Source organism: Channa argus, chromosome 7 (assembly GCF_033026475.1).
Source record: "Channa argus isolate prfri chromosome 7, Channa argus male v1.0, whole genome shotgun sequence".
NCBI lineage: Eukaryota > Metazoa > Chordata > Actinopteri > Anabantiformes > Channidae > Channa > Channa argus.
Window position 1 is genome coordinate 19,058,004 of NC_090203.1, and position 19,719 is coordinate 19,077,722.

At 38.4% G+C, this 19,719-nt stretch overlaps 2 protein-coding genes across 2 annotated transcripts; both read left to right on the forward strand.

Moving 5' to 3' along the window:
- Nucleotides 1-2,014: 2,014 nt before the first annotated feature.
- On the forward strand, nucleotides 2,015-14,541 carry si:dkey-33i11.1 (B-cell receptor CD22). Its single transcript, XM_067511806.1, has 19 exons — nucleotides 2,015-2,335; nucleotides 2,430-2,495; nucleotides 3,341-3,439; nucleotides 3,621-3,732; nucleotides 3,844-3,989; nucleotides 4,113-4,233; nucleotides 4,345-4,481; nucleotides 4,618-4,740; nucleotides 5,061-5,207; nucleotides 6,543-6,648; nucleotides 6,934-7,097; nucleotides 7,630-7,779; nucleotides 7,967-8,098; nucleotides 8,940-9,021; nucleotides 10,158-10,197; nucleotides 10,427-10,513; nucleotides 10,627-10,760; nucleotides 11,142-11,269; nucleotides 11,567-14,541. Exons 2-18 carry the CDS (start codon nucleotides 2,447-2,449, stop codon nucleotides 11,242-11,244), a joined length of 1,932 nt encoding a protein of 643 aa, XP_067367907.1. The 5' UTR covers nucleotides 2,015-2,335; nucleotides 2,430-2,446; the 3' UTR covers nucleotides 11,245-11,269; nucleotides 11,567-14,541.
- Nucleotides 14,542-14,977: 436 nt separating this feature from the next.
- On the forward strand, nucleotides 14,978-19,719 carry LOC137130446 (B-cell receptor CD22-like). The gene is made up of 10 exons (XM_067510620.1): nucleotides 14,978-15,159; nucleotides 15,313-15,651; nucleotides 15,732-15,956; nucleotides 16,478-16,756; nucleotides 17,364-17,654; nucleotides 17,798-17,876; nucleotides 18,480-18,510; nucleotides 18,717-18,878; nucleotides 18,982-19,091; nucleotides 19,308-19,719. The coding sequence occupies exons 1-10, from the start codon at nucleotides 15,075-15,077 to the stop codon at nucleotides 19,363-19,365; spliced, it is 1,659 nt and encodes a 552-aa protein (XP_067366721.1). The 5' UTR covers nucleotides 14,978-15,074; the 3' UTR covers nucleotides 19,366-19,719.

Below are 19,719 nucleotides of genomic sequence, written 5' to 3' on the forward strand. Positions count from 1 at the left end.
CTCACTTCATGCCCTGTCCCTTTTTCTCCCCTTCCTCCTTAGCAAACTTACCTCATCATGTTTTTTCTCTTTGTCCTCCTTGTCTTATACCTTCTCCTTCAAACATTTTCATTCCTCTCTCTCTCACCCTCTTTCTCTTTCTGTTTGTGGTCAGTCACACATAATCTAGCTCCATCCATCTGTTTCTCTTCATTCGTTTAGTCTGGACTGTTTCTGATTAAGATTACATCAGGCTTTGACCTATTAGTGTGCCATGATCCTTTTGAAGCCATTCTGTGGTTACAGGTTAAGCTCAAAGCCACCACTCTTCTTACTCCACATAATACAGTCAGTATTTGGTGGTGGGGGGGGGGAAATATCAGCATAGGTTCTTAAAACCTTTCAGCCAGGAACCAAAATGACTTTTTTTCCCTGGGATCCAAGATCATTAAATCATGCGAGAGTTCTTCTCATGTGGAGACGCACTAGAGGAGCGCCTGTGACCCATTTTGGGTCCCAACCCATAATCTAACCTAGCAATCTGTGAACTGGAATATATTCTTCATTTAACCTAATATCCTGCAGATTTTTATTATATTTCTAAGGTAACTTTCCCAACCAGAGGATTTCTGTTTCTCATTAGGGTTGAAGTTCAAAGTCCAAGTAATTTTCCTCACTAAACATAATGCAGACCTCTTGTAGAAAATTTTATTTTTTAAGACCCAAATGAGAACAAAACCATTACCACATTACTGCAACACTAATAATTTGAGCACAAATATACAGAAATGTGGATCCTAATGTATAACTAAAAATCCCTTATGTTGTCTCCTCTACCATTTTTGATCATCTGGCTAATAAGCAAAATGTGACAGTCATTTCCAGATGTACATCAAGATATGATCTCTGAAACCTCAAAAATAGGTCCCATCTCTTTCCTCTACTTAAATGCATGTGGATGGAGATTGACTGAAATGTTAAACTGTACATCATCATTACTCTTGGGTCAAAGCTAGGGTAAGTAGCCAATTGGCCGAGTCATGACGCTAAACTGACATCTATTGGCCAAGTTGTGGCAGGGTAGAATGTTAAAGTCATTTAGACTCATCAGGCTAAGTGGACACAGTTGACTGAAAGGTCTCGAACCTCCCCACGTCTGGTTGTGGGTCGCTTTTTAGTGCCAACACTTCTCAGTTAGAGCATTGGATGAGAGGACAACCGGGTTGGCTGAGTCTATATCCGCTTGATTTATGTACATTAATGTATGCCAACAGGCCTGGTTTTGTTTCGTAAATGGACCGTACAGGTACGTGTCTTCTTAACAATCATTCAATCATCATGATATTGCGACAGTGTCAAAGTATAAAAGACTGACTCACCTTTGATCACTGAGTGTACTGCATGTCTACACCAATTAGCCACAACGTTACAACCACTAGCTGGTTTTAATTTGGTGGGGGACAGGGGTCCTCGTGGGCACTTTGACAGATATGCAGCTTCTCTATATGCAACAAGCTGTGATGCACTGTGTTCTAACACCTGTCCATCATAGCCAGTATTCATTTTTTCCAACTGTCCACCATCACAGTGTTTCTGTGACTCTGTGTATTGATCTGTATTAAACATTTGGTGAAAGCTTTGCTAATCTGTGTTTTCAAGTAAACAATGTCAAATGTGTGTTGTGAAAGCTCTCAATAGAAGTAGGCTGTTATTGTATGATTCAAAAGTTTTTGAGAAACAAAGTACTGTAATATCAGTCTGGTCTACATAAGATTGCAGATTGTTAAGGCATATTGTTGAAAGTGTTTAATTTCTAGTGGTCCAGTGATTATTTTCACGATGGGCATTTAAAAATCAAGTCAACAGCAGAAGTCAGCAGACATGTTTATTCAGTATGTTCACAGTGAACATATTTTAAGGCTTCGCTCTCATCCTACTGTTCTTTTTATTTGCTGTGTTGTAAGAGCACAGGTTATTTGTGTCCAAATTCCCAGCTGTGAAAGTGACATGATCACAAGCACTTTCACAGTAAGACCAAAATGGAAAGTAGAGTCACAACCTTAAAAACAGTTTCAGAGTTACAATGGAGGAAGTAAGAAAAAGTTGCAATATAAACAGTTTAAGATGGTTGGTGAGAAGGGAGCGAGAGTTACTTTAAAAACATGCATATACTCCTTCTTCCTTTACCTCTTCCTCCTCCTTCTGCCCCTTCCATTCCTCCTCCTATTTCACGCCACCCAATTCTGATCACCAGTCAGCTCATTATAAAACTCACCTCCGTCACTGTCCTAGTCGCACACATCCCACCAGTCTCTCTCTGTTAGACTGACTGAGGTGAATGACGATACTTTAAAAGGTGAGTGCTTCATATTTGATCAGCTGGATGGATTTTACACTGATAAAGTAATGTTCACCCCCCTGTCCGTTCTTCTTATCCGGTGACATTACAGATCTTGTGTCAGCGGAGATGTTGCCAGGTGCGTTCATTCTAGGCACCATCCTTACAGCTTTACCAGGTAAGAAGAACTTTGTATGTTTGAAGTTATTTCTTATTGAGGTACAAATTTCAGATGCAAAGATGCAAAGTTCAGATGCAAAGTTACGAACTAAATTCTTCTTTTCCAAGAAACATGAGCCAACATTGTCTTTGAATGTCATATATTTATGTTTAATTCTGCATTATTATATCAGAAAAATTTCACACAAAGTATAAAACCATTAATAACCATTGGAACATAATGACTAGGATCCATTGTGCACACAGGGTTGTGCAGGCAGGCGCCCTTGCCCTTACACTCAGGTTATTTATAAGTATTGATTGCCTTTTGTGCAAGGTAGTCATTTGGGCAGACAGTCAGCAGCACAGGATGACACCTTGGGTGCACAACAAGGCTCATTCTCAGTGCTTGAGGTTTATGTGGTTCTCTGCGCTAAGCAAAACTGTGGTTTGACAAGTTTTCCTCAGAGGAGCCACATGGAAGGAAAACTTTTACTTGTGGGCAGTTAGAATTTACACTTGTTTCACTTTCCAAAAATGTAGTCACCAAACGTACATTAGCCAGTTTCATCTGGTAGGAAATGTAATTTGTAGATATAACAGCCACTTTATCACTTACGTTTTTTTTTTTTTAAACACTAGAACAAACTTTGAAAATCAGCTTAAGGTAATTAGCCTCATCATCTGGTCTATCTTGTTTCTTCAGGTTGAACATAACAAATATTAGTTTTTTATGTGTATGCATAGTAGTCTGTCCTTTTAAACTGTCCTTTTTCTGTGCATGTTGTATATCTTGCTGTTTATAATGTAGCACTTGTGTTCCTCTAAATTCATCCAGACTCACACCAATTTGTGTGTGCACAGGTATCCAGAGCAGGTGGAGTGTGTCATTTTCTAGGAAGGACATATGCGTGTGGTCAGGCACAACTGTCACTCTGCCCTGCCGTTACGACTACCCGCCAGGTATAAGAGCAATACATAAGCCTTTTAGTTTGCATTTTTTCATCACATTCACGTCAAAACTTATCCAAGCTCCAACTGCCAAATCCTCATAATTATTTATCAATGTTTTATTTGTTGATGCTTCGTCTTTTGCATGTGTTTTGATGCATTGTTTAGTTGTGGTTTTCATTAAACTCGACAGGGCACAATGTGAAGCGGGTCATGTGGTTCCGTGTGTCTGCAGAGGGTCGAAGGGAGTTCACCCACCACACTGACCCGAACCAGATCAGCCGGTCATACCATGGACGCACACGGTAGGAAAACATGTGATGCACATTGAAAAATGAAATACTGTCTGTGAAATTTTTTAAAAATGGTCTGAATTACCTAGTGAAGAGTTGTAATATTTTGGCCCTGTATTTCAGCTACATTGGGGGCAGCTACTCCAGCTGTTCAGTTCAGATTCGGAGTGTGAAGCTGAGTGATGCAGGCCAGTATCACTTCAGGTTTGAGACAGACCAACCACTGGGCAGATGGACCTCCCCTGACACTGTTAATTTGGATGTAACAGGTAAGTTTGGAATTCTGAAACTGCCATGACGTCTCATTTATGACTCTGATGATGGGAAAGGAGAGAGCCTAAACATCTGCCTGTGTTTTTATACTTGAATCTCTGTGTAAACGTATATGTCAGACCTCCAGGTGCAAGTGCATCCAGGCAGGCCTGCCTACATGTTTGGCTTTGGTGAGACTGTGTTTGTAGGCTGCCAGGCCACAGGATGTGCTGCTCCAGGAAGGAGCCTCGCATTGTACAGGTGGGTGAGTGTACATGTGAGTGTTTAAATGGTCAACAAGTGGTCATCAACTGCACTTAAAAAGTAGGTTGTTTATTACACTGTAAATGTTTTGTGATGTTATGCACACAGGAATGGACTAAACCTCGGTTCATACGAGAAATGGATGATTATCAACCGCTTTGACAAGCAGCACTGTGGAGCATACACCTGTCGACCAATCCCACCACAGAATGTTCAGTCCCCATCCCTGTCCCTGGCACTGGGATGTGAGTAACTTCTACTGCATCAATATATGGCTTGAAAGACTTGATCAGGGACTGCTAATGAGCCTGATAAATGTGAAGGTGTCCAATTTTCTTCTCTCCTTGTCTTCCCTGTCTGTCTCTCTTCTTTACTTCCAAGATGGTCCTCACTCCACCTCCATAGCTGTCTTTCCGGTTGGAGAGGTGTCTGAGGGGGGGTCTGTCACTCTGACCTGCCGTAGTGATGCAGCTCCACCAGTAGAAAGCTTTGCCTGGTTCAAAGGTACAGGACAGCAGGGTCTGTTTATTCATGTACAGTAAACGATGACCCCACTCACTTATCAGAATACACATAGTACACTGGGTAGGTATGAGCTAAGCGGTCGATGACAGCTACATGTACCGTAGGACGTTTCTAATTTGAACATATTAATGTTCATTTCTGATTTGTTAAAAGGGGATAATGTTTACTTTGAGACCTGAATTTAATTAGCACAGAATCACAGTAACTTTTTGAGAAGAAAATCTGGTACAGCATGTTGATATTTTATATGATTATATAAGAGTCGTGTGAGCTAATCTCTGTTTTTTTTTTTTTTCCAGACATGGAGAGTGGCAGCATCCCAGACAGTTTTAGTCCTCAGCTCCATCTGTCCCACCTGACATACACAGACAGAGGAGAGTATTTCTGCGTAGCGCGCAACTCACTGGGAACAGATCGCTCCCAACCACTTCTCCTTAATGTCACTTGTAAGTTGTTTTTATCACTATCACATGCAAAATGTCTTTGTCCCACTTCAAATGCCAGCACATTTTATAGTTTTTCTCATCTGCCTAGTCCACTCTGAAGTCACATTTTCAAAATATCTTCTGAAACAGAAGATCACTGTCCAAAATCACAAAGTTTGTTTGCAAAATTTTCTCACACAGGCACGGTAATGGTTAGCGCTGCCGCCTCACAGCTAGAAGGTTGCTGGTTTGCATCGCGGACTGTAGCCTTTCAGTGTGGAGTTTACATGATCTCTAATTTATCCCTTAAGCTTGTGTTCAAACTAATACATTATTTCATTCAATCATTACACAATCAACACTTAAATACAGGATAAAATATGGGCTGTATCTATGTAGTGGCTTTCTGTTATTACTGATGCACACACGTCCCCTTCACTGAGGAAACACAATATTTAGTAATACAATGTAGTAGCAATGTCTGAAACAACATACCTCAATAATATTGTGTTATATTGTGTAGTACTGGAATAATACTAGAATATATGTAATATATTACTAACCACTAAAGTATCCATATCTCAATATCCTAACGTGATTTTACTAGACATAATAAACTTGACAGATACAAGTTAGCTTGATTCACTCCTGTGTGCATGTCTTTCTGCACCCAACTGTCATGGAAGACCAGCATTGAGCCTCTAGACTAGACCAATTCAGACTTAACATTTAAATAAAGGCATGAAATACTCTGAGTTTTACATTTTCAATTAAACCACAGGTTCTCTTGGACATCACACTGAATGTTTTTTCACAGATGGCTAACTGATTCCTGATTAAGAGTTTTATGTAGGGGGTGGCACACATATACATTAAGGATTAATAATTTTGCAAGTAATTTCTATAAGCTTTTGTAAAAAAAAAAAAAAAGAAATGTTTGACACTAGTGGAAGTGTTAACACATTTGAGGAAAAGAGTTCTGCTGTACTAAGAAGGTGAAGATTAAGATCAGTGGATCCCAGTCTCGAAAAGAAAACTGTCAAATCAATAATGCTTAATTTAGAAATAGAAGCTTGACTGTAAAAAATAGTCCAGATGTATGACTCTGTCTGAGGTCCTGTTGTGAAATCTGTCATAGGATAGGCTGGGTTAAACTGATTGAGAAACATGTCTATTTTAAACAGTAGTCATAATGGGAAGTGAAACACATACTTTAAGCTTCTATCTGTTGAGTGTTGCTGTTAATAATTGAATGTAAAGAATAAAAAAATATTTTTCTTAAATAACAGATAAGTGATTCTGTCGCCACTAACTTAAGCATGTCTGAGAAGTTCTTGTCTTTGTCTTCTGGTTTAGACTCTCCAAAGAACACACATGTGCTGGTGAGTCCTCCAGGTGACATTAGAGAAGGCTCAAATGTAAACCTGAGCTGTGTCAGCCAAGCAAACCCACCTGTCAGCAGGTATGAAAACTCAACAAGAACATTATGATGGAGTCAAAGTTCATCAAACATTCTTGCTTCTTTCAACTGCTTCTCCAGCTTCTGACATCGTTATCATAATAATTGCAATCAATCACTGCCATCATCTTAAAATTATTTCATTTCTTTTTTTTAAATATGAGATCGAAATAAGTACAAAGCGATTTATAATAAACATTCATTTATATGTAAGATATTCAAATAATGAATGAAAAATAATGTTTATGCCCAGTATTCATCATCATTATCATCATCACCCTCCTGCAGGTATGCTTGGTATCGTATCTTAGGTGAACAGGTTCTGGCTAAAGGGACATTTCAGAACCTGACCTTCCCATCAGTGCGTGCCTATCACGGTGGTCAGTACTATTGCACAACCTCGAACCGACTGGGATACCAAACCTCCCCTATGGCTACGCTCAACGTGTTCTGTAAGTATTTATTGTTTTGTCTGTTGTGTGTGATATATTTGACAGTTTTCTAGACACAGATCCACTTTTATCAGGCCTAGATTTGGCTGAAGCATTTGACACATGTACTTATTATCTGAACTAATATATCACTGTACAATTAATGCTGTATATCATATATAACTAATAATACGTATCTGAGGCCATGTTACTCACTGACAGTGTTGGGAACAATGTCACTATTGGCCAACCTGTCTTCTCTTCACATCCATACCTCTTTCTTATTCCCTCTTCTAGTCTAATTGTTGCCCTATTTGTGCTGTTTCTGCCTCCAATAGATTTTTCTTTCATATACCTAACTGTATTTACAGTAGGATCCACTTTCGGGAAATACATTTGACCACTGAGGATCCCAGAAACTCTCCAACTCTCCTTTTCTCTGAATTGTAATCATTTTCACTTTAGACATTCACTGTACTGTAGAATAAACTGTTGCAGTTGTATAATGACAAAAAAAAGCATCCACCCCTGCCTCTCTCCCTCACAACTCCAGACCCTCCTAAGAACACCTCAGTCTTGGCTCGTCCCTCCAGTGTGGTGGATGCTGGCCGACCTTTGACTTTGACCTGCATCAGTCAGGCCAACCCAGCCGTGGACAACTTCACATGGCACCGCTTAACTCTGGATGGGGGCTCTGTACAATGTTAGCATCTTAAAAATGTGGTTCCACCCAAGGTTAACATTACACATCATCAATACATAGCTCTATAACTTATGGTTGATGTTTGTAACCAATAAGATGCTATGCTTTGTGTTTGTCTCGATCCACATCCTACCTACCTATTACATGAAACAGTAAAAGGATCTTCCCTCTGTTCTCCACCCTACAGCACGGGGTACAAAGTCTGGTCCTGTCTTCACCTTCACAGAGGTCGGCCCAGGAGAGAGTGGTCAGTACTACTGTGAGGCCAGGAATCGAATCGGAGCCCACAGTTCTCCCGTCCTCACCATTCGAGTCAGAGGTAGGTGAAGTTACATACACTGGCATGCTTCAAATGCTTTTTTGTCTGTCTGTTGCTGTGTTTTGGAAAAATATTATTACAACATTTTTATATTGATGTATAAGTGAAAAAGTAAAGATTCTCAAATCTCACTTGGTGTTGCTGAAGTTACTGTTGAATGCATTCATATTGAGTGTGAAGCTCCGGGGTGATTAATCTCTGCTGGAAACTGTTCCCTGACACTCTCCTGTATGTTGGCTTTTCATTACTTTCCTTTTTTCACATTTAAAAGTGCAAATAGAAGAGATGTGTGTCACTGATGTGTGTCATGGTTATTATTAGCCCAGACAATTGAAAAAAAATTTAAAAAGTGGTCACATGAAATTGACGCAGAAGAGATGTTTGAATATGTTTCAACATGGTTGACACAATAAGCAATGACATTGACCCGTCACTATCACAGCATGAGGTGCAGGCTCTGAACTTTGTTGTATGCAGAATTGTCTCATGTCTTCTGTTTCTCTATGAGTCATGGTTAGTCATGTAAAACCCTTAAACTATATAGGGCGAGGAGGAGGTGAGGTGTTGTGGAAAACTACTATTTGAGGCTAGACAGCTGAAGAAGTGGAGTTTGGAAATCAGAACTGGAAATACAAGCCTCAAGTCTAGACTATTGAAAATGATGCATGGCTCTTTCCCCATTCCTCACTTTCTCTGCTTCTATTTTTATGTCTGCTGTGCTTTTTGTTGCACTTCTATTTGTAATCTTCTCATCGTGTTTTCTCTCATCCATCCATCACTTTCTCCCTGTACAGTATGTTTCCAGTCATGCTGATAACCTTTTTTATCCTTCCTCTGGTAGGTCGTCTTAAGGTCATTGCCTTAGCGTCTGCAGTAGGAGTGTCTGCCGGACTCATCACTCTCACTGTGGCCGTTATGATCAGGTGACAGGAAGTGCACTCAGGTTCAACCACTGCATGATAAACTGTTGTGTTACACCCCATTCAACATAGGCAAGAGAATAAAACAAGGGAGTTTGCTCAAAAGATCACATAAAAAACAGTTATAGTACCAGAAGTTGATCGAGGCTAAAGAACCTCCCTAAGCTGCTTAAGCTTTACTGTGGCCAAGTTTCTGTGCTGTTTTGTTCTGTAGCTAATATTATCGATATTAAAGGATCTGTATAATAGGACTATAGCCAACCTCTCTGGATGTGGTAAACAGAACAAAAATCAAGTTTCAATTGTGGGAAATGAGCTAAGGAAAACAAAACAGATACAACTGAGCTCTCAGATAAAACATCATTTCCTCTAAGAATTAACCATAAGTTAAGACAGCAGGAATAATTTCAATTAATTCAACCAACTCTCTCCCATGAATTATGTGACACCCTGCAATCTAAAACATCATGAAAAGCATTGCAAAAAGCATCAAATTCTTTTAAAGAAGCAATAGTTACTAAAAAATGTACAAGGACTGAACAGTTTATTAAGTGTCGGAATAAACAGAACTTTCTAGAATTTCTACCAGAGAAACACAAAAACTGATGTTGACAACATGTTGACAATCACAATGCTTCTTGAACAATGTCCTTTGGACATATGAAAGGAAACTGCATACCACTTTGAAATATGAAGGAGGCTCAGTTGTGTCATGGTTTTGCTTTGCTGCATCTGGCACAGGGTGCCTTGAATATGTGCAGAGCACAGTGACATCTGAAAATGATCATGGTTCTGCAGAGAAACATGTCCAGAGTTTGAGAGGTCTGTCATGGCTCATCCAGCAGGATAATCACCAAAAACACTCACCTAAAAGCATCAAGAATGGATGAGAAGAACAATTGATGGAGAGAGCTGAAGAAGGCACCCTTCAACTCTAAAAGAACTGAAGCAAGACGATTTACAGTCCTTTTATGCACACTTCTGTAAATCCGTGTTTTACTTCTATGTACGTTTTCTGATTATTTTATAGATTTTTACATGAATTTAACCAACAGTCAGCCAGTTTAATGTTTTGTTTGCTTTCCTTTTTACTACTGCATGAGTTATCAATCAATTTAACAGCCCCTGTGTCTTCACAGTAAGAACATGCACAGAGTAGACATGGAGTCAGCAGACAAGGTACATTATTTATTCACTAACTATTTTTTGATTGGTCTGTCTTAGATGTTAAACATTATTCCACAGTTTTGCCTTGTAGCTATCAGTTAAAAAACATGCTGTTAAAACACATAACTACCATTATCCATCATTGCACAATAACATCAGGTCCTGTTTTGTTTGTGCGTGTGTGTGTTTGTGTGCGTGTGTGTGTGTGTGTGTGTGTGTGTGTGTATGTGTGAGACACCAGCGACCCTCAGTGACAGCTGACACCATGTTTTACGAGTCAGCCCACCAGACCTTCCAAGTGAGAAAGGGCAGGATGTCTGACATACAGGTGAGGCTCATGCCACAACCCACCGTCATACTCTATATAACAGTAACAGAGAACTACCACAAATTTACTGCATTTTTATGCATGTATGTGTGCATGTGTGTGCGTGTGTGCAGGAAGAACCCGAGGACTTGAGTGACAGCTCCCACCCCTCTATTGTTCCTCTACATGATGCTCCACCAGTGACTGAAGCTAAAACTTGTAGCCCAGCCTCCAAGTACATCACTGTCCATTATTCCAAGTTGTCCAGGTACACACCATCAAATTTTCTTCTCCTGTGAACTACATCCTGTCATTTTCTGCCCCCATCTTATAACTCCTGTGTCCCTGTAGATCTGTTGACAACAGCAGCAATCTACTTTCACATGTCAGTTTTTATTTTACAACCACAGTGGCTCTTTCCTGCGATCTCTCTATTTCTTCTTGTTTCTTTAGATCATTACATTCTCTGTCTATTTCATTCCTTCATCCTCTTACTCTCATATCTGTGATATTCAACACATTCATCTGTTTGTGAGGGGACAATAAATCTCTTATCCCAGTTTTAAAATAATACCTGTTTATAATGTTATCTGTGTCAAATGTCCACTCAGACTCATATGGTTTCTGTTTCTTGTTGGTGATGGTCCAGCACAGACCAGGTGCAGATCCACAACCTGCCAATGGGTGGTGATAAAAAACCAAAGGACTCCTCCAAAGTTGTTTACACTTTACTGCCCAAGCCTTGCCACTAATGGAGGACATGGGGAACTTCCTCAGGTACAGCAACAAAACAAATGCTAAAGTTCAGAGTTGACCTATTTTGGCTTAATAATTTCCCAAATATGAATTTCCCAAATAGTGTTGAAATAAAAATATCCAGTAGGAAACAACCAAAACGAATTTAAACAGCTGAATGAATGATGGCAAAGTTATCATAAATAAATAGTTCTCTATTGTTTTGTTATTTGAATAATTTGTTATTATGTTTCAATTACCTGTTACATTTATCCATGCTTCTGCCCTTCAATTCATATCTACTGTCCCATTTTCCTCTTCCGCTGAACAACACATCAGCCTCCCCCATGTTAACCAGTCACTTCACATCTACCCAGAAAAGACCATGAGACTGGAAACGAGGAACTGTTTGAGCTCTAGCCATGCCTTACACTGTTCTGGGGGACATATTTTGTTAAAGAGATTCTCCATGGTTCTTTACACCATTACGGCAGCAAGTGGCCTTTTTACAGACTGGGAGTCTCCACCCCCCCACCCACCCCCCTGCATGTTCCTCAAGTTTTTCTATGCATCTATCCAGTGTATGCTTTCCACTGAAGGGAAATTGATCATCAGTACTGACTGGAGCCATTTTGCTTGCTTTTATATCTCCACTAAAGACTAAAACTAATCTTGCTTTTGACATTGAAATTTCAACACAGACAACACAGTATGACTAAACTTTGTATCCTCAGAGTATTGATATATAGTAAGTGTTCATATACAACCATGATTGTCTCCTCTACAATGTGAATTTGAGATGGTGAACAAAATCTGACATGTACTTTCAAAACTATATGCAGAATTTGACACATGGATTTCAGCACTCAATTCAAAAAGGATCTAAACAGGCTTGTTGAGATATTTTTAGTTAGATAGCTCCCTTCCATTAGGTCACATTTTATATAGTGCAGTCTAAAGCAGCAATATCTATATGTTGTAGTTTGTTAAAGAAACCTACGGCGGCGCATTGCATTCATCAAAGAAAAGGAGATTTTAGAGGCCACAATTACGAGATCCGTATCTCGAGAGATCCGTTTCTAATAATTGAGAAAGGCAACGTTACGGAACTTCGGATCTTGTAATTAAGAGATATGTTTCCCTTAATTACGATATACGGGACTTAGAAAATATGAGAACGCTTCAGAACCTGCCTTAGATTATAAGGTTTTTAGGATGTCTTGAGTATCATAGTGGTTCTGTGATAGTTTTCAATATTTCCAGAACTCTATAGTAAAACAGAACTGTCGATAGACAATTCGGCGGATTTAATGTACAAAATGTCAACAAACAGGCTATAAAGCGAGGATTCATTTGCAGCATATTATGACGCTGTAGGTTTCTTCTGAAATTTGAAGGCTTCATTCCATAACTTGCCTATGAATAATCACGTTTTCAAGTTTCCTTCGTTGATACGAGGAAATTAGTAAGTTACCTGTACGTCCAATGCTACAGAGCGAAAATAACCAAATTTAATTCTTAATTCTTAATTTTGCTCTCACATTTATTTAAAGAGTTACTGAATACCATACCAATACATTTGATTTGTTTCTTTGTCGACATAGAATTTTGGAGAATGTCACATTAAAGAATAAATCCTTTCAAAACGTTAAAGATAAAGATTTCACCCGTGTCACCAACTTATACAGAAAACAGGAAGTGTCGTGTTGCTATGGATACGAAGAGTCACACTGTCGGCTGCGAATTGAACTTCGAGTTTACAGCCTATTTCTTAACATTTTAAAAAGCTAAATCCACCGAATTACAGTTCTGACTTACTACAGATTTTTGGAAATATTCAAAACAATCACAGAACTACTGTGATACTGAAGACATCCTAAGAATCTGATTAATCTAAAGCAGGTTCTGAAACGGAAAATCCGTTTATGACATCGGATCTCGAATCCATAATTACGAGATCCGAGATCCGTTTCTCGTGTTTATGAGATCCGTTCCTCGTAATTATGCATCTTAAAAATACAAGATAAGGCCTCTAATTTTTTCCCGTTTGGTGAATGCAATTCGCCGCTGTAGAAAACAGCTACAGAAAATTAAACCCCAAAAATGTTATAAAGTATCATGAATGAACAGTATGCACGTTTTGCGCAACTTATTGATTAGGGGTTAGTTAAGTGTGCAGAAACTATAATGCACAATGAATTTAGACAATAAAAGATGATTTGAACTTCCTCTAAGAGCAGAAGATATGTGTCAGCCTTGGTCACATGAATCCTACACTCAGTGTTAACAGGCACAACTTTAGATTTCATATCAACAAAGACATAAAGTAAAGGCCATTTATCCTGGAATGGAATACAGAAAATACAGTAAGACACAGAGCCCTCATATTGAATGCAGAGAAAATAAAGATCCCTTATCAAAAAGTGTCAGTTGTAATTTTGTGCATGAATTTTCCTGAATGTGTCATATGTCCTAACTTCTTGCTTTTTTTATAGGTGGTCTAACTGACACTAATTGTTTTACAAGGTTGTCAACGCTACACCACACTTATCACTAATCTATTTATGTAGCACTGTGGGATGAGAATAGTGTATTTCACTGAATATTCTGATTTTTTTTTAAATGGACAACTATCATCTCTGGAAACTGCTTGCACCACAAACATGGTCTTACAAAATGTAAGGGAAAGGAAACAGCACAGCCTCTGTACATTTTGGCAATTCTTGCTGGTTAAATCTTAAAATCAAAACAACCACACCATGATTTCTTCACATTCTACATGTATTTGTCCACAACACAATCTGAAAAAACCTTAAGCCTCTGCCTGCATTGCCTGTTGAACTATGTTGCAATCAGTCACTAAAGAGGCATGCGCTTGCCTATAATGCAAGTTACTGAATTTCTAATAGCCCATTTGCGTAAAGCTTTAACAATTCATTTTCATGTTCATGGGATACTTTTGAGCTTTAGGAGTCACAAGAAAAGTCTGGTTTGTGCTTGTTTAAAAAGCCTCCAAATATCAAAAAAGCTCGACTACAGTGTTAATGTGCATAATACAGTGTAGAGACCTATAAAGTGCTAAAAGTGTCTACAGATCATCATAGATCAACACATTTAGACACAGCTACTGTATACTGTATTCTTAACAGTTTCATATTGTAGTCCACCTTTGATTTGAAGCATTTGTTACATGGTCCAGTAACACCACCCTGTGGATGGAGGCAGTTCATGTTGATGATAACGATAATGATGTGAGACCTCCTGTTTCTGAGACAATGAACACACTCTTGTACTGAAGTGATCTGTGTATCTTGGCCAGATTAAAAATGTTTTCCAAATGAAGAGCTTTCAGTTATTTCTCTACATCCTTACAATGGGAAGAGCTCAAACACAGAATGCATCCATCTTTTATTTGCATAAAGAACTGAGATGAGTGTTTCATTGCACTCCTGTTATGTTTGACTGGCTGTGGTGGACCCCAGTATAACATTTTACATAAACATCTCACACTGGGAAATTTATGCATAGAAAGAGATACTGAGACTAACCTAAATTATAATTATACTGTACTTAGTCACCTACTTTCCATAGTGACAGCTGTGCGCTGCTGGAAACAAAATTTGTAATATATGTACTACATGTTCAGGACAGTATGTTGTTTACTTCTTGTTTCACCACGTGTTTTTCAACGTCATGGAATTCATACTCAGAGCCAATGAACCGAAATAAAGAGAGGAAACCTTCCTACTTCTGCTTTTAACTCCATTAAAGAACCTCCTAAGATTTTACAAAAAACGACGGTTTCGTTTCGGTACTTTTATTTTTGACTCAATGACAGATTTGTTTTATGAACCGTGTCTTCATCATCGCCTCCCGTTTGATTTTAACAACAATGGAACGTTTGGTTTTGATGATTCTGGTCATTTTTCCAGGTAAGTGAGTACACTGAGTTTTTATTTGTTCAGCTGAGAACATTGTCCTGCACTTGAATTCAATCATTAGTCTATATAAAATCATTATTAGATGCTGTTGGTAAAGAGCTACAACAAGATTAAACTGAATCTTTCTTTACTTTTTTCTGCAAGGTGTTTTGAGTGGAGACTGGGGGGTGGCCTTCAATAATCAGTGTGCTATAAGAGGTACAACCATAGTTATAAAGTGCAAATATAATTACCCTTCTGGCCACTTTGTTGAATCAGTGGGTTGGTCTAAAGGCCAGCTTGCTTTTGGTCAGAATGCGCTGTTTTCCCTTTCCAAGCTTCCTCCCGCCCCAAGCCACTTTATGTATGTAGGCAACTTCATGCACGACTGTAGTCTGAAGATCAATAATGTACAAGACACTGATGAAGGCGCATACTACTTCAGTTTTGTTACATCATTGGACAAATGGAAAAGTAGAAGACCTGCTCATTTGTCTGTAAAAGGTAACGTAATCATTAAAAGATATATTTGTTGTTAATTTAAATTGTTTTCAAAAATGAACCTATTTCTGTTTCCACATCAGAGTTGATCGCTCTTGCACAGCCTAGCACTGTGATAGAGGGAGATGATGTCAACCTCACCTGTCTGTCAGGTTGTCCCACAACTGTTTTCATTGTGTGGTTTAAAAATGGGCAACTAGTACAGAAACCACTCTCCAAGGTGACGAGGGAAGATGCTGGAATGTATCACTGTGCTGTATTGGGACAAGAGATGGCCAGATCTGCCTCTGTGGCTCTGAATGTTCAATGTAAGTACCCGTACATAAACACACAGACATGCCTCCAAGCAGGACACTGAATAGGATGTGGTTTATCCAACAATGGAAGTCATACCATTGGCCACCCTGAGCCTGGTTCTGTTGTAGGGTCTTGCGTTCTTCTACATATCTGTATAACCTTGACTTTATTATGTAAAGTGCTTTGTGATTGTTATGTTGTAAATTGATGCTATATAAATAAAGTCAACATTGAATTGAAAATTGGATTTAGTTTATTTCCTCTTAAAATATGGGATATTCATCAGTATAGAGAACAAATCAGTTTTGCTAGGATGATTTTCTTTTCAACAATAAAGTGAAAACAAAGGCACAATATGAAGACATAACATTAAAGGTTGTGTGTAGTGTAAGGAAGAGATAAACAATTAAACACTATCTAGAGCATTTACCTTGCTACCAAATTCCACTTTTCAGAACAGCTCAGTCTTAAAGATCAGAGTTAACTTTTTTTTTATCTTTGTGTCTCAATTTCCTACTTTCCTCTGAATCAGATGCTCCCAAGAAAGTCACATTGTCAGTGAGTCCATCAGGGAACATCATCAAAGGAAGCTCAGTGACATTCACCTGCAGCAGCGATGCCAACCCGTCCGTGGAACAAAGTGGATACAGTCTGTATAGAGGTGGTCAGCTGATCAGTGCAGGTCAGAGTCACACTATCTCTGACATTGAGCCCAGTCACAGTGGACTTTACTTCTGTCAGGCCTCAAACAATATCAGGCAGAGGGGTGTCGACGTGACTAACTCAAGTGAGGTCCACGTGGATGTCCAGTGTAAGTATGGAGTGGAACAATCTGTAAAGTGATGATTCAAAGTAATTCTCACTTACAATAGTTACTTAATATGAGAACTTCCTCAGTGTTATTCTTGTCTCAGTGTACCTGTCAGCATGTTTTTAGGATGTGTCAAAACAGACTGACATAATTTTCATTTTTCGCCCTACCGACTTCACTACAGCGGATCATTGTCAGCATGTTTTTACGTCAAATGCCCTTTCTGACGCATGTATATTATGCATATTAAGAGAAGAAATCATGTCTTGATAACCTTTGGAGAAATTTCAATGTACAGTATGTTAAAGAATATATAAGAATGTTGTGAAAAAGAATCACAGCTTTTTCTTTTAACTGAGAGGAAAGAGAAATGTAGCATCTGCTATTTTTTTGTTTATGTCTAAAGTATTTTAGATATGTGAAAAAGTGAATGTATCCAGTGTCAAACAAAAACAATTAAACAAAAAAACTTAAAATATTATCAGTTCAATTTTCTATTTGCAATATTAAACAGTGAAAATTCAAAAGGCCAAAATAACATTTCTAAAACTGTATTTTTCCTGTGTCAGATCAGTGTCAAACATCAAATGTTTGCTCTTTTGTTCAGACCGTCCAATGAACATCGTGGTTTCAGTGGATCCACAACACATTGTTGAGGGCAGCAGTGTGAATCTGACCTGCAGCTGTGCAGCTAATCCTGCAGCAGACCACTACACCTGGTACAAGAGGACGGAATCTTTCAGCTCTAGCTCCCTGCTCCAGGTGGGCTCAGGGCAGGTGCTGTCTCTAATCTCTGTGGAGGCGTCCCACACTGGACTCTACCTCTGCCAGACTGGAAACAGTCTGGGGTTCAACAACTCGACTGAAGTGCTTCTGGCCATGAACGGAAGGGAGTATGGTTCGTGAATTAGAAACTTTCATAGTTTTACACAAACAAAAGTCATATTTAATCATTATATTTAACAAAGGCAGAACTGCAGCATTTTCTACTAAACTACAGTAATTTAACATGACTAAGTGTATGTGTGTGTTCCTGTTCAGTCATCCAGCCTGTACCAGCCATGGTAGGAGTTGGAGTTTCTCTCTTTGTGATGCTTCTGATTGCTCTGTTTTTGTTCTGGTGAGTCAGTAACTGATGAAGTGTGAATGAACTAAACACATAATTTTTACCACATATTTGTGCTGTTGCTGCATATTTTTTTCATGTATGGTGTAATATTTTTTATTTTTCATCTAATGTTGTCATGGCTGCATGTAGAGTGTATAATTGTTTAACCACTAACAGGAGTTTTAGGGCTGGACATGAGCTCAAGTTCATGTTTTTGTTTTAACATGATGAATGTAGGTCTCAGTAACTACTTGGTAAATGGTAAATGGTCTTCAGTAATAAAGCACTTTTCTACCTTATTGGTACCCAAAGCCTTTTATACTTCTCACAATCACAGATACACTCAAACACCAGTGGGAGTGCAGCTATGGGGTGCGTCCATGCAACTCATAGGTGCAGATTTAGGAAAAGGCAGAATGGTAGTTATGATTTAGCAATAAAGCTAATTTTTTCATACACCAATAGTTTTCTCTGCAAACAGAATAAAACTTAAAACGTATCTAAACCGCAGCAAAAGTTAAACAAAAAAAACAAACAAACCTTGTTTTGAGGGAAGTAACATTGCCATAAAAACCACAATGATTAATTTAGTGTTTCTTCATCTTTTGTTGGTAGGATGAAACGGAACATCCAGCCAGAGAAAGAAGTAAGTACTGTACATCCATAAACAATTGGCATCAAATGAGTGTCTTTTTATTTTCTAATTTACAAGGACTTTGTCCTTGGCTCTCATGTTTCAGAATATTGCATTACCAAATTAAATATTCTAATGAAGACACATCGCAATTAACTAACAAACAAAGGAGAACTGTGAAAAACATGTCACATTATTTCTTCTTTTCTCACACTCAGACTGTGTCCGACGTCAGGCTCAGTGAAAGAGGCTCATGTTCTTCAGCCAATCAAAATCAATTTGAGCATGTTTATGCCAACATCCACTACTTTCCTCCTCCACCTGATACTGCTGCTCAGGACATCACATCTACCTTGCAGAATTCAGACCATAAATATGATGTAAATATTGTGCTCAAACATGAATGTTCTGAAAATAAAAAACATAATCACTAGGTAATGTCATCAGATTATGAACAAATTCACTCTGTTTAACTTTATTCAGGTTTCCACCTTTTATGAAGACACAGTTATCTATTCTACAGTGACCAATAAACCTAGAAACCCCAGACTTCTACATCACATAAATAACAGCAAAACTCCACAGAACTGCAGGTGAGTTCACTGAGGCCATGAATGTAAATTTACTCCAAGCATACAGTAACCAACAGTAAAACCTTCCAATTATTTTTTCTAGATGGCCCCAAATGTAGGAAATTCAGTTAAAATATTTAATTTAAATTAAAATATCTGAATTATAAAATCTGTGTATAATTAAAGAATTTAGTCTCGTCATTAAAATTTGATATTAATATGTAATTTTCTCTTCAGGTCCAAAGAAGAGGATGATAACTCTGTGATCTATGCTACTGTGGCTAAATCCTGCTGAGATTAATGGAAACTTTCTTTCTATAGAGGTCATTATTAAAAGTTGAAAATCTTAGTGTGCTGTAAGTGAAAACCTGAGCTCAAGTGCAGACCTTCAAATTGTGTGATTATACTTTGTATTTATACTTTTGACCTCGGAAAGTGTTTACATTTTTTATACTATATTTTTGTACCTCCATACTTACTGAATACCAACGTACAGTAGGTATTTAATTTTACACATGACTGTTAGTAAAAGGAAAAAAAACTCAGTGCCCTTTAGTTCCTTATCTTGTGCCTCTGATGCTGTGTCTGACAGTAAATTGGTTCTGTAAATAATTACATTTTAAAAAATACATGTGACATTATTCAACAA

Coding starts and splice junctions, on each gene's coding strand:
- LOC137130446 (XM_067510620.1), top strand. CDS start 15,075: ATGAACCGTGTCTTCATCATCGCCTCCCGTTTGATTTTAACAACAATG. Junction 15,160..15,312: donor GATTCTGGTCATTTTTCCAG/GTAAGTGAGTAC, acceptor TTTTTCTGCAAG/GTGTTTTGAGTGGAGACTGG. Junction 17,655..17,797: donor CATGAACGGAAGGGAGTATG/GTTCGTGAATTA, acceptor GTTCCTGTTCAG/TCATCCAGCCTGTACCAGCC.
- si:dkey-33i11.1 (XM_067511806.1), top strand. CDS start 2,447: ATGTTGCCAGGTGCGTTCATTCTAGGCACCATCCTTACAGCTTTACCA. Junction 3,990..4,112: donor TGTTAATTTGGATGTAACAG/GTAAGTTTGGAA, acceptor CGTATATGTCAG/ACCTCCAGGTGCAAGTGCAT. Junction 8,099..8,939: donor CCTCACCATTCGAGTCAGAG/GTAGGTGAAGTT, acceptor TTCCTCTGGTAG/GTCGTCTTAAGGTCATTGCC.